Source organism: Danio aesculapii, chromosome 1, assembly GCF_903798145.1.
Source record: "Danio aesculapii chromosome 1, fDanAes4.1, whole genome shotgun sequence".
Lineage (NCBI taxonomy): Eukaryota > Metazoa > Chordata > Actinopteri > Cypriniformes > Danionidae > Danio > Danio aesculapii.
In genome coordinates this window covers 55511348-55526347 of record NC_079435.1, presented here as the reverse complement: position 1 = coordinate 55526347, position 15000 = coordinate 55511348, and the positions used below count along the sequence as shown (strand labels likewise).

Sequence of the window (15000 nt, the reverse complement as noted above, 5' to 3'; positions counted from 1 at the left end):
TTCATCAACTTAAGACCTTTATAAATTAAATATCAGACTTGTACAAGGCTAAACGCTAAGAATTTTTTCTAACGGCCCACTTAAAAGATAAAAACATATTTTATTGTAAGGAAGACCATATTGGTAATAAATTGTTAATAAATAAACTTTTGGTAAAACTTTTATTGAGATGGAATGTTAGTGATTGGATGCATGTTAGCCTGAGCTTTACATGGACATATAAAAATTAAGACCTGTTAAAACGGTTTAAGACTTACAACACAAAATTTCAGTGAATTGAAGACTTTTTAAGGCCTAAAATTTTTTTTTTTTAATTTAATACATTTTAAAACTTTTTAAGACACAAAGGATACCCTGATATTTACACACTTCTTTATATTTAAATTAAAATGATTAATTTTATATTTAATTAAATACATTTTATATATTTAAATTATATGGATAGTATATATTTATCTTATTTTATTTATAATTATTATTTTTTTTTTTTATCCTTTCTGAATAAAAGTATGAATTTCTCACACAGACCTCAAACTTTATTAATATATCTGAAAGAATCTGAAAAGCAAACAGTGCTTCAAAATGTGACAACAAAAAAGACCAGTTAACAGATGACCTCAAAAACAGGAATAAAAGAGAGATATAAAAAGGGTAAAAGCTTTGTTATTGAAAATAATAATGCACGATAACAGCGGTGGCACAGCTAAAAGGTCACAAACACAATATGACCATGAATGTTGACTGTTCTGTGCAAGTCCTGCAAACAAGGCCAGGTTAAATGCAGAAGACGACCAATAAACAAAAAGAAAATCTTCAGAAGCAGTATACAAATGTGCTCTTTCATTAGTGCAGCAGCTGCTTTTAAAGGTCAGTATGTGTTGTGTGTTTACTCACAGTGGACTGTGGTCTGCTGGAGTCCTCAGAGTCCAATGAAATGGCATCGAGGGGCGGGGCGAGGGCGGGGTCACTGCTGCTCCGCACTGAGAGAGGCGTGGCTATTGAGAAAATACATAAAACACAGTTAAATATTGAAAAACGTGATAAATCTGCATTTGTTGTCTGTGATAGGTTGTAGTATCAGCAATAAACAGTGTCTCACAATGATACTATAATATTTTGAACAATTTTAATTTGTATATTTTAGGCTCTCTTGACTTTAAGTTGTAGTTAAATAGTTTTAAAATACATTTTATATTATTTTAAGATTCATTTTATTGTATTTTTTTCATTTTCTTTAGCAGATGTTAGGCTTTCATTTGATTTTTATTTAGTTTTTTTGTCTTTATTTATTTATTTATTTATTTATTTATTTAATTATTAATCTATTTCCAGTTTATGTTTTTGTTTTCATGTTTTAGTTTTTTGTTTAATAATCATTTTACCTCAAGCAATGATTTAGTTAAGATTTTATTTGCATATTTTGAGCTTTCATTTCATTTTTAAAGTTGTGGTTATTTAGTTTTATTTTTGTCTTAAATCTCATTTATTTATTTATAGTTTATTTTCATTTTTTGTTTATTTTATTTCAAGGAATGACTTGAATAACATTTTGATTAATTTGAGCTTTCATTTGATTTTTAAAGTTGTAACTATTTTGCTTTATTTTTGTCTTATATCTCATTTATTTATAGTTTATTTTCATTTTTTTGTTTATTTTTAATATTTATTTTATTTCAAGGAATGATTTGAATAACATTTTGATTAATTTGAGCTTTCATTTGATTTTTAAAGTTGTAATTATTTAGTTTTATTTTTGTCTTATATCTCATTTATTTATAGTTTATTTGCATTTTTTGTTTATTTTATTTCAAGGAATGATTTGAATAACATTTTGATTAATTTGAGCTTTCATTTGATTTTTAAAGTTATAGTTATTTATTGTTTTTGACTATTTATATCCTTATTTATTTATTTACTTTAAATATGCGCACAGTTTATTTTATTTTAATTTTATTTAGTTTTTTTTTTCCATTAATAGTCATTATATATTTCAAACAATGGAAAAGTTGAGGTTTAAATTTTAGTAAAACTATGGCATTAAATAATTACTTTATTATGTAGCATAAACTGCTGTACAACCAGTTTACTAGATCTTGGCTACCTTTTAAGAATTAACTTTAATAAAGTTAAGGCTCTGAGCATTGTTAATGTATTTAATAAAACATGAATGTATATAATTTGAGCCAGTTCCAACTTTGTTGCATTATTTGTTTAGTTTTATTTATTTAAACTAAACTTTATTTCCAGTTTAGTTTTTAATATTTGATTATATTTTATTTAATGCAATGATTTTTATAATCATTGTGGTAGTACAGTATGCTGATGCCATGATTTTTTGTTTTTGTTTGTTCATTCATTTATCGTTTTTTTATTTAATAACCACATTATTTTCTGCTTATTTATTTAATCATGCATTTTTATCATTATCATTTTGATTCTTTTGCATAAAAAGCTATTTTAAAACGTTTTCTTTTTCTATGACTATCACACTGGATCCTACTATATGACCACAATTGAAATTACCATAAAAATCACCACATGAAAGCAAAGCAAAGTCTCACGCAACCCAAAATAGAAAACCATGTGAGTATATAAGAGCAGATTTCAATACATAAACTCATCAGCTCTGCAAAATGTCTCCCATCACAAGCATTTGTCTGCTTTTGATAAGAAGGACAACATCCATAGCTAAGACTCAGCAGAAATGAGAACAGGATGCTGAATCCATCAAAAACAGCTCTGTCTTTTACAGGAACCGAAAAAAACTTGCAGAGGGGGTTTTACATGAGGATTATTCAAGCCAATGTCCTTGGCCTCCATTCTGAAGAGGGTCTTCAAGAGCTTCTTAGATAAGACACTACAACTAAACTATTATGAGGGATGTGGGATGAAGGTCGAAACTCGCACATTACCACTTGTGAAATAGCTGAATCATGAGATACTGGGTTTTCCGTACCATGAAAATACACTCAGAAAAATAAGGATTTGAAAGTTAAAAAGTTAAATATCCAACTTCCTGTTCGGTTTTGAATTTCGCTCCAAGAGACTTTTTTGTAGGCATTGTCATGTTTGATGTGTGTGCCAATTTTTGAACATAAGCATGAAACATAGCTTTTTGTGGCAACTCCGTCAAATGTGCATAGGTGGCGCTGTCAAGCATTTTGCCACACCCATTTCCGAAACCCATAACAAAGGTAAATTTTCGCCGCTTCTGATTTTTGTCCAAAGTTTTGCGAGTTTGAGCATGATTAGACCCTCAAAAATGGGATTCATTCTAGAGAATAATAATAATAATAATAATAATAATAATAATAATAATAATAATAATAATAATAATAATAATAATAATAATAATAATAATAATAACAATAACTGAACAATTCCAAGTGCTCAGTCCCTAATAAATGACAGAAATATATTAAAACAAGTAATATATATCAAATGAATTCTACAGCAAAAAGAGCAATAAACTATACATGTATTGAAGGTTAGGTAAGGGTAATAGCAACCCAATTGTGCATTGTCAGGAGCCACAGGCATTTTTTTATTAATTATTATTTGATATTAATCACGTTTTTAAGTCAAGTCATTGGCTTGCATTACGTCATTCAACAAGGACCATGATTTCATTAAAAAATAAATAAATAAATAAAAATCTTCAATGGCCAGAAAGATAGTAAGCTAACAGCAAATGTAAAATTTTGGGCGAATGATACCTTAAACAAGTTTACTGAGAAAAACATTTCGTTTCATATCATTTGCTCACAATGGCAGGTTGCAGGAGCAAAACTGAACGCCGAAATCTGTCATTTTTTTATATTTATAGCCCAGAACCCAATCACAATCACAACATCATCCATTTACAATTCAACCTCAAAACAACATTAAACTTCAAACTCCACGCTCCAGCTGCAGAATAATAAGAGCTGTTGTTTACAGAAAAGCAAACTCATCAGGGTTGTAAACGGTCAGAAAGATTTTATGAATAGATTATATACGGCCTTTTAAAAAGTTGCCAACTGAGCTCGCTCACAATGAATCTCTCATGTATATTATTTGCAGTGGAGTAAAGTAACAAATTACAAATACTCAAACTACCGTAATTGAGTAATTTTTCTCAGGAATTGTAATTTACGAAGTAGTTTTAAAAATGTGCACCTTTACTTTCCATTGAGTATATTTATAGTGCTGTATCTGTAATTTTACTCCACTACGTGCAGTCACTACTTTATTTTTTTTTCTTCTCTACAGGGATTGGGTAGACAAATCAGACCTGTGATTTCTGTCCAATCAAAATTGCACATAGAAAGTAAATCGCATCATATTGAACAACCTCAAGACATGGGCAAATGCAGCAAACCATGTCCAAGAATATGACCACAATCAAACAAAATAGATAAATATATAAATACATAAATAAAATAAACAAAATAAATATACACATACATAAAATAAACAAATAAAATACATACTTAAATAAAATAAACAAAATAAATACACACATAAAGTAAACAAATGAAATAAATACTTATATAAAATAAACAAAATAAATACACACATACATAAAATAAACAAATAAAATAAATACTTAAATAAAATAAACAAAATAAATACACACATACATAAAGTAAACAAATAAAATAAATACTTAAATAAAATAAACAAACTAAATACACACATACATAAAATAAACAAATAAAATAAATACTTAAATAAAATAAACAAAATAAATACACACATACATAAAGTAAACAAATAAAATAAATACTTAAAGAAAATGAACATGAATATATAAATACAAAAATAAAATAAACAAAATAAATTAATAAATACAAAAACAAAATAAAATAAATAAATAAAATACATAAAAACATATAAAAACAAATAAAATAAACAAAATAAAATAAATAAATACATAAAAACACAAAAACAAATCAAATAAACAAAATAAATACACACATACATAAAATAAACAATAAAATGAATACTTAAATAAATGAACAAAATAAACAAATATATCAATACAAAAATAAAATAAACAAAATAAATAAATAAATAAAATACATAAACATATAAAAACAAATAAAATAAACAAAATAAAATAAATAAATACATAAAAGCAAAATAAACAAAATAAAATAAATAAATACATAAAAACACATAAAAACAAATAAAATAAACAAAACAAAATAAATAAATGAATAAATTCATAAAAACATATAAAAACAAATAAAATAAACAAAATAAAATAAATAAATTCATAAAAACATAAATAAAATAAACAAAATAAATACACAAATACATAAAAGAAACAAATAAAATAAACACTTAAAATAAACAAAATAAACCATAACCTTCACTGCCATCATTCATTCATCTACACTATAAGACAGACCTCCAGCATCAGCCAGGTTGTCCTCTAACACACCCTGTTGACCTCACTGAAGGACACTCCAAACAAAAGCTCTCTTTCCAGCATGATGTTTATGAATTCTCCTAGCGGAGTGTTACATCTGTGTAGTGTCTGCACGAAGAGTCACGCTCAACTCCAATCAATCTTCTGCAAGCGGCAGAAGCTGGTAGAGCTTGGCACCACAGTCTACTGCAGACGCAGGATTAATCCTCAAGTGATACGTTCGTGCCAACTAATTTTAGGTGTTCATTTCGCTTAGACGCCCCTTGAAGAAACAAATGAAAGAATCTGTGGGAAAGCTGAAGGCCACAGTGATTCAAGGTAAAAGCTTTAATTATTGGCTATTCTGAAGCCGGGGTAGAACAAGCATTTCAGCTGGTTTTACCTTCCAGGAAAAGTGTGCTATGAATAGGTCTCTTCAAGCTGAGCAAATAAGAGAGGCACTCCCATAATTTAAGTAATCGGGTTAAAAATAAAGAGAATTTAGAGTATATGAAAATACTAAACTATTAATAGTCTAAGCCTAAGACATTCACAGACCTAAAGCCTGATTTCAGGTGTTTCCATAAGAACAAATGTGTTGTTTTTATTTATTTATTATATTATTTTTATAAAGTTTGATTAAAAGGTACATAACTAATGTTAAAAGGAGACATTTTTGGTAAATACTCTTGTATCGTATTATTAAAATTGTTTAAATAATGTGTTTAAAATAATAATTAATTAATTAATATAATTAACTAATACATTTTAATTACTAAATTAATAAAAATTAAACGTCAAATTACATGCAATATTTTTAAAATAATGGTCCATAGTTACACTGTAAAAATGCAGGGTTCCACACAATTCCTTCATGTTGCCCCAACACAAATTGATTAAATTAACTTAATTTATTACAAACTTATGTGGATTTAACATAAAACAATTAAGTTGTCCCAAAAACATTAAGAATTGTGCTGATTCAACTACTTTTAAAGTAGTTTGAACAAGCAGCAAAAGTCATTTAAGTGTAATGCTAACGTATTTACTAATATGAAGTAAGCACAATTATCATTATATTATCATTATTGTAGATCCATGTTATCATATTTCAACATCTACTAAAGCATTATTGAAAAATCTAAAGTATGGGGAGCAGAGATAGAGGAAGGATCAGCAAAAGACCTCGAGGAATTGAACTCGGGTCACCGTGAGCACTGGGCTATTGGCGCCGACTAAGACTAAGTTACCGACTAAGTTATCAACTGTTTATTAGTAGTTATAACAGTAATCTTATTCTACATATTTAATTCTACCCACTTCCTAAACCCAACTACTAAGGTAGTACTAATTATTAATAAGTAGCTAAATAGTCATTTATTGAGCTAATAGTGTAAGCGAATAGTTACTAAATAGGGTAAAAAGACTTACCATGTGTATGTGTATATATATATATATATATATATATATATATATATATATATATATATATATATATATATATATATATATATATATATATATATATATATATATATGTGTGTGTGTGTGTGTATGTGTGTGTGTGTGTGTGTGTGTGTGTGTGTGTGTGTGTGTATAAATAATTTTTATAGAATTTTTATATTATTATTATTATTTTTATATTATTTTATATTATATGAACTCAGTGTCTAAGGTAATGAGTTAAATACCTCATTACCTAAATGGAGTAAGTTCACAGTCCTGATATAGATTAGTTTTGTAACTCAAATGGTTTGTTGCAATCGTTTTCTCAAACTGTTTGAGTTGCCTTAACTTATTGAGTTTTACAGTACTCAGTTGGTTTGAGTTCTCTTCATTTATAGGGTTGTACTGTGGTGAAATTGCTCTGTTTACTCAGATTAGTTTTTGAACTTTAATGGTTTGTTGCAGTCGGTTTCCTCGAATGGTTTGAGTTACCTTAACTTCTGGGGTTTTACAAAGTGTATATATATATATATATATATATATATATATATATATATATATATATATATATATATATATATATATATATATATATATATATATATATACATATATATATATATACATACATACATACATACATATACACATATATATATATATATATATATATATATATATATATATATATATATATATATATATATATATATATATATATATATATATATATTTATATTTATATATAGACACACATACATATACATATACATATACATATACAATATGTGTGTGTGTCTATATATAAATAAATAAATAAATATATATATATATATATATATATATATATAAATAAATAAATATATATATATATATATATATATATATATATATATATATATATATATATATATATATATAATTTTTTTTATATATATATATATATATATATATATATATATATATATATATATATATATATATATATATATATATATATATATATATATATATATATATATATTTATTTATTTATTTATTTATATATAGACACACATACACACACATATACATATACATACTTTTTTAACCAAAAAAAGGTTGTTACTATTTCTGTTAAAATGAAATAAACAAAAGCACTTGTAATAGCACTGTTTGTCTAGAGAAAAAAAAAATTCTAATCGGCAGCGGTTACAGAGATAAGGACATCATTTACAAATGCTCTAGTACAGGGGAACTACGGGGGAATCTAGAGTCTGGGTTTTATCAGCCAAAACATTTTCCTATGGAACTTCCCCATCCTGAGTAATGCACTGTGTTTGACTGGAGAGATACTTCTGTCAAAAAAATTTCTTAGCATAAATAAATCAACACAAAAGGTCAAGTGGAAAGTCCCACATTTAACAGCACATTCCCAATCAACTAAGATCACTTATAAGAACCACAAGAAATGTCTACAAATGAAGACTAAAGTATTTTTAAGAGGTGCAAAAGTATTACAAGACATTTAGATATGTACATTTAGGCGTTAATTAACTTATAAGCAATGTAATTTGGGGTAACTACAATGTGACGATGAACAAATGTCTCTCCTGAAAAGAATTTATGATGGCGTACTCTTTATTTATTTATTTTGTTTTATTTTTATATAAAATATTTTTTATTCCCTCATCTGTTGAGGGAATCCCTCAAATTGTCGGGGAAAGGGTTGTTCTGTTATAAAAAAAATTATAACAATTGAAAAATAAAAAGCTTCCAAAAAAAAGAACCACAAGAAAACTCTCAAATCTGGGCTTTAAGTTCCAGACTGAAGGAGAGCATGGCGAATCCACTTGACCTATGACCCCTGAGAGTCTGTCATGTGAAATAGGGTCAAGCGGGCACATTCTTTCAGTCACGCGTCGTCTGTTTGTTACGCATATAAGCTGCGTTTGTTCTCATCTCTGGCAAGTTGCGATGAGAAAAATATATAGATGTTTAGCTAAGGGTGGCATAATGTCTGAGATTACCAAAAATGAGTGGTGCACCGATTGTGATTTTTCATGGACAATTCTGATTACAGATTTTGACAAGCAAATTTAGTTGTAGTAATATACTAAATACCAAAGTGTTTTTTAACCACAATGACACTGACACCTGCAGTAGACCTAGAGATCAGCTAAAATGTTGCTAGAATTGTTTGAGCGATATATTTTGCATCACCAAAAATGATTGAGGTCACGTCCATGTGTTGTGCAGTAAGTCGATATATTGATTACTGTGACAGGCCTAGTATGTAATTGCTTCATCACAAATTTCTGCACTGATTTAAAGTCTGTGTTAACCAAAAGTTTGTTTAAATTAGATTTATTTTGTTTTGCTGTATTTCCAACTGAAATTGAATATTGAGTAGGGGGTGGGGTTTATTTTTGTGCTGCCCCTCCAATATAATTGTAACAGGGTCATGGCTATGATCGTTTCACCAAAACCGTCAAATTGACATCAGTCACAATCACCAGCGATCTACTCCTGGCAGATCACTGGTAAACACGCAGATCGCTAAAGGACTACAAATCCGCTATTATTTGGACTACAGATCCAGTCATGCACCGCTTACAGGCAACTGTTCCAAATTCCGTTGATTACACACACTCACAGCTGAGAGACTGATTACATGGACTTTATAGACCACACACACACACACACACTTCAGTTGCCTTGTCTTGTGGCGCTTGACCCTCGCTTTGTTTTATTGTTTTTGCCTGTCTGCTTCCTGCCTTTGACCCTCTGCTTGTTTATGACTACGACTCTGCATTTGCCTGTATACATCCGTTTGCCCCTGTGTTGACCATTGCTTACCTGACCCTTCTTGAAAAAAAACCTGCATTTGGATCGGCACTTCACTGTCCAGTGTCCATCACATTACAGAATCAAAGAAGAACTGCCGGAAACAAATGGTTTGATTTTGATTCAAAATTATATTATATTATATTATATTATATTATATTATATTATATTATATTAAATCATATTATCCAAATTATTTTACATATAATAGATTGGGGGCAGCGCGGTGGCGCAGTGGGTAGCGCTGTCGCCTCAAACCAAGAAGGTCGCTGATTCGAGCCTCGCACGGGTCAGTTGGCATTTCTGTGTGGAGTTTGCATGTTCTCCCCGTGTTGGCATGGGTTTCCTCCGGGTGCTTCGACATGGGTGAATTGGGTAACTAAATTATCTGTAGTGTATGTGTGTGAATGGGAGTGTATGGATGTTTCCCAGTGATGGGTTGCGGCTGGAAGGGCATCCGCTGCGTAAAACCTATGCTGGATAAATTGGTGACCCCAGATTAATAAAGGGACTAAGCCGAAATAAAAAAAAATGAATGAATGAACGAATAATAGACTGGGCAGGAAGTGGTTTAATCTCTTAAGGCCCAAACTGTTTTTTTTTACATGCATTTTTTATTTCTCTTTGCTATTTGGGCTTATTGGAACCTAATTTGAATGAAACCCAAGTATCACCTTTTGATATGATGTACTTTTAGAGAAAAATTATGTCCATATATGTGGACTCGTGGTCTGAATTTCCATAAAACACTTTTTCCTGACTGTTTTTTAATGCATTAATAACACATTCATATTTTTTGAACATGTTTTGACTATCAGAGAGTAAAAACTAATATTTTTTGCCCATTTTGGACAGTTAAAAATAGTGTTTGGGACGTTTCATATGCTGCAAAACAGTTGAGGGATGACACTGTATGTCTGGAACAAAATATAAAAAATTCCAAATGTAAAACATAAATTAAAAACATAATGATCAGACAAGACTTTGAAAAGATGTGACATAAAATGCTAAATAAAAACAGTAGACATGCTGAAAAAAGTGGTAATTCATCATTTTCCAGTAGGTGGCGCTTTTGGAAAAACAGTGTTTCCTTGGATTTATTATGCATTCCATTCAATCATAAAACCTCTGAAAACAATATTTTCAGCTTTATTTTTTCAATCGGTACATCTCTACCAAAAAAAAAAAAAAAAAAAAAAAAAAAAAAAAAAAAAAAAAAAAAAAAAAAAAAAAAAAAAAAAAAAACTCTACCAAGAACCAAATTTGAAGAGAAGTTTGAGATCGACAGTTTGTTAACCTGTAATTTAGTCTTATTGGCAATCAATGGGTACAAACGGCTGCCCACCTCAGGTGATGTGTGTGTGGGTCAGGAATCAATGTGGCTGTAATCATAGCATTGTGCTGCAGAGACAGTCAGAGACTGATGTGCCCCATTTCTGAGGACTATTAAAGCTGGAGCAGGAACAAACTCCTGGTCTCCAGTTGGCAGAACAAAGCAGCATTTCATAATTACATCTAAAAAAAACCTTCCTAAAACCTTTCCTTGTATGCTGACTAAAGTAAACAAGAACAGCAGGTCTAATTTGTGTAATGTGATGCTCGTGGTTGGAGTGTGTTACTCATGAAACCAATTACATATCTTTGAATGCATCAAGGAAATTGGGCTTCTATGCTTTTAAATGATTTAGTGCGTCTCCTCCAAATCATATTAAGGTAATTATGATTATTATATAAACTAATCTTGTACATAAAGGCTGAGATTGATGGTTAAAGCAAACTCTTTATGAAAAAGAAAACAGAGTATAGAGTATAAAATAAAAAATAAATGAGATGCAAAAGAGAAGAGATACATAGTGACAAAAGGCAAGAGAAAAAGAGATTAAAAAGTCTCAAAATAAACTGAACGAAAATAAGTTCTGAGAACAAATTTGTTTCAAAACAAAATAAAAAATAAAACAAAAGTTGTAAGGACTAATTATTGCACAAATAACATAAAATAAAAGTGTCTCTTTCTTAAACCTGACAAATAAAAAATAAAGTACACTAAATGAAAATAATTTCGGAGTGTAAATTCAAAATAAAATAAAAAATAAAACAAAAGTTGAGAACTAAATCATATTAAAATAAAATAAAAAAGTATTTTTTCTTGAACTTGATACAAAATACCAAAGTAAACTAAACTAAATCAGGTTCTGAGAACAAATGTATTTCAAAATATAAATTCATTAAAAAGGACTTAATATTTAAGGACTAATTATTGCAAACAAAATTAAAATAAAATAAAATAAAATAAAATAAAATAAAATAAAATAAAATAAAATAAAATAAAATAAAATAAAATAAAATAAAATAAAATAAAATAAAATAAAATAAAATAAAATAAAAAGTCTCTTCCTTAAACTTGATAAATAAAAAATATTAAAGTAAACTAAACAAAAAAATTCAGCAAATAAATTAGTTTTAAAATAAAATATGAAAAAACAAACAAACTAAAGTTCTGAGGACTAATTCATGATAAAATAAAATAAAACCTTATTGCAAACTATTGCAAAAAAATAATAATAATAATAAATAAATAAATAAAATAAAAAATCTCTTTCTTAAACTTGATAAATAAAAAGCTATCAAAGTACACTAAACTAAAATAACTTCTGAGAACAAATGGGCTATATACACACAGACTTTTAAATTTTCAGCCAGGCAGTTCCAGTAAACTTTCTTTTCTGTTACAAAATTGTCACGTTTAAGATCTGATTTCTTTAAAAAAAAAATCAGCGAACTTCACTGCCTGCTAGATATACAATATGAAGTGGGTCTCAGATCGGACAACAAGCACTGCATTAAATTCCATTTCCCCCCACCATGTCTTAAAAATATGACAGTTTACCCCAGTATTTTCAATGGAATTTCTGCGCCAGCCTGTTGTTACTGACGGCGCTAGAGTTTACAACAGTCTTTCATCTTGTTTTACGCTTGAACAACAAAATGAATGCTTAAGTCTATTTAACTGAATGTATTGTAATTACATTACAACATCAATGCTGTAAAAACAACCTTGTGAAATTGAAAAGTCACATTAAGCTTTCACTGGAAGTTTATCCTCGACTGTAAAACTCTAGTGCATAGAACCCATTAGTTTTAAAATAAAATAAAAAAATTAAACCAAAGTTCTAAGGACTAATTAGTAATTATAATTGGTAAATAAAAAAAATTATTAAGTCTTCTTTCTTGAACTCGATACAAAACATCAAAGTGAACTAAACTAAAATAGTTTCTGAGAAATTTATTTCAAAATAAAAATAGGAATAAAACCAAAAGTTCTAAGGACTAATTTTTGCAAAAAATAAAACAAAATAAATAAATAAAATAATCTTTCTCAAAATTGATAAATACAAAATTTCAAAGTAAACTAAACTAAAATAATTTCTGCAAATAAATTTCTTTCAATATGAAGTAAAATTAAAAAAATAAATAAATAAATAAATAAATAAAAAATAAATAAATAAAATAAATAAATAAATAAAAAAATAAATTAATTAAAAAAAAAAAAAAAAAAAAAAAAAAATCAACCAAAAATTCTACAGTCTAATTTATGCTAAAATAAAATAAAATTAAATTAAATTAAATTAAAAATAAAATTAAAAATAAAATTAAAAATAAATAAATAAATAAATAAATTAATTAATTAATTAATTAATTAATTAATTAATTAATTAATTAATTAATTAATTAATTAATTAATTAATAAATTAATTAATAAATTAATAAATTAATAAATTAATAAATTAATAAATTAATTAATTAATTAATTTAAAAAAATAAATAAAATAAAATAAAATAAAATAAAATAAAATAAAATAAAATAAAATAAAATAAAATAAAATAAAATAAAATAAAGCTGTCCTATTTTCAGTCATCACTTGATGATTCTAATTTTATTTGTAGGTATTTTTCATTATATCTTTGTTAGTTTTTTTGGTAACTCAACAGATCCATTCTACTCAAATCTAATTCAGAAAAGAGCTCATTTTAACCCACCACTACAGAATAAAAAGTTTTTTTGTTGCATAATGCATGCCATTTCCCATTTGTTTAAAAATACCACTTAGCATAGAGTACATGCATGTTTATTTGTGTCTGGCATCTCTTGTGTCTGCACCGTCTGATGTCTGTATGGCAGGTGTGGGGGCGGAGTTGAGCTTTGACTGACATCTGTCACGCTGCCAATCATTCTCCGTATGATCTCCACCTCTTTAACCTCACATTTACCAAGTGCTTTAATGTATGTCTTTGACCCACAGACTGAGCGCTGACCCACTGGCCCTCTCTAGCCAACTTCATTCAGCAATCACCACCTGTCACTCACTCCTAAGCCCCGCCCCCTGACTGAATAAAGCCCAAAGCAACTCAGAAGTGACTCTGCTGTTGATCTGGTTAACCTTTAGAGAACTACAGCTGCAAAACAAAGCAAATCAAGTAATATAAACATGGGTCAAAACTGTAATTCACATTCAAACACATTATTCCTGACAGTTCTGGATCAAATGTGTGTTTTCAGAAAGAAAAGGAAAATTCTGATTATTGTGTGAGGTTTTGGTGTGTTGTGAAATTGAAGAAGAGGCAAAATGAGAAGGATTTTCGCGCATCTTCAAAGCAGAATCCTTTAATAAGAACTTGCCTTCGCTGTGCCGTTCATCGAAAAATATCTTATGGCTCGTTTTCACTGACTGGTACGGTACGATTCGGTTTGGTACGGGTCACCTTTATCAGGCTTGCGTTTCCACTAACAAGGGTACCCTTTAGGTGGGCGTGGTGTATGACAGAAAGTTTCAGTCGACGTCATTCTCGCTCGAGGAAATGTCTACAATAAAGCTGTACGGGTCGCTCACATATCATATGAAAAGCACTTCTCATAAAACAGATGCTTCATACACATAAATACTTGTGTAGAAATGTTTATTACTAACTTTTCAATGAACATGAGTTGATTATAACTGCAGATCAATGACAGTGCGAAACAGCCTACTGTAACGTCTGTAATTATATTAAATAACTAAATAAATGAACATATATAAACACATACAGCCCCTTACAGTCTCCGATATGTTACCAACTACAGAAGAACTACACACAGCAGACATTTCGTCCGTATTTAGATTCAAAAACAACACAAAATATAGCCTACAGTCAGTGAAAACCTCTTATCTGTGTCTGTAATCTTCAGCAGCACATGTAGCCTCTGTTAGACAGTAATTCCGTCATTCCCGGTTCACATTAGTCCAAAAGGTGAAGATAATAAGTTAGTTATACATGGCATTTTGTTCATGTTTGCT

General features: G+C 28.4%; 1 protein-coding gene across 1 annotated transcript in view; it reads right to left on the bottom strand.

The window, feature by feature from the left end:
* pard3ba (par-3 family cell polarity regulator beta a) overlaps nt 1–15000 on the bottom strand; it is a 278096-nt gene that overhangs the window by 190950 nt on the left and 72146 nt on the right. The window contains 1 exon segment of the mRNA XM_056453859.1: nt 895–995. Coding sequence (XP_056309834.1) covers nt 895–995 — 101 coding nt within the window.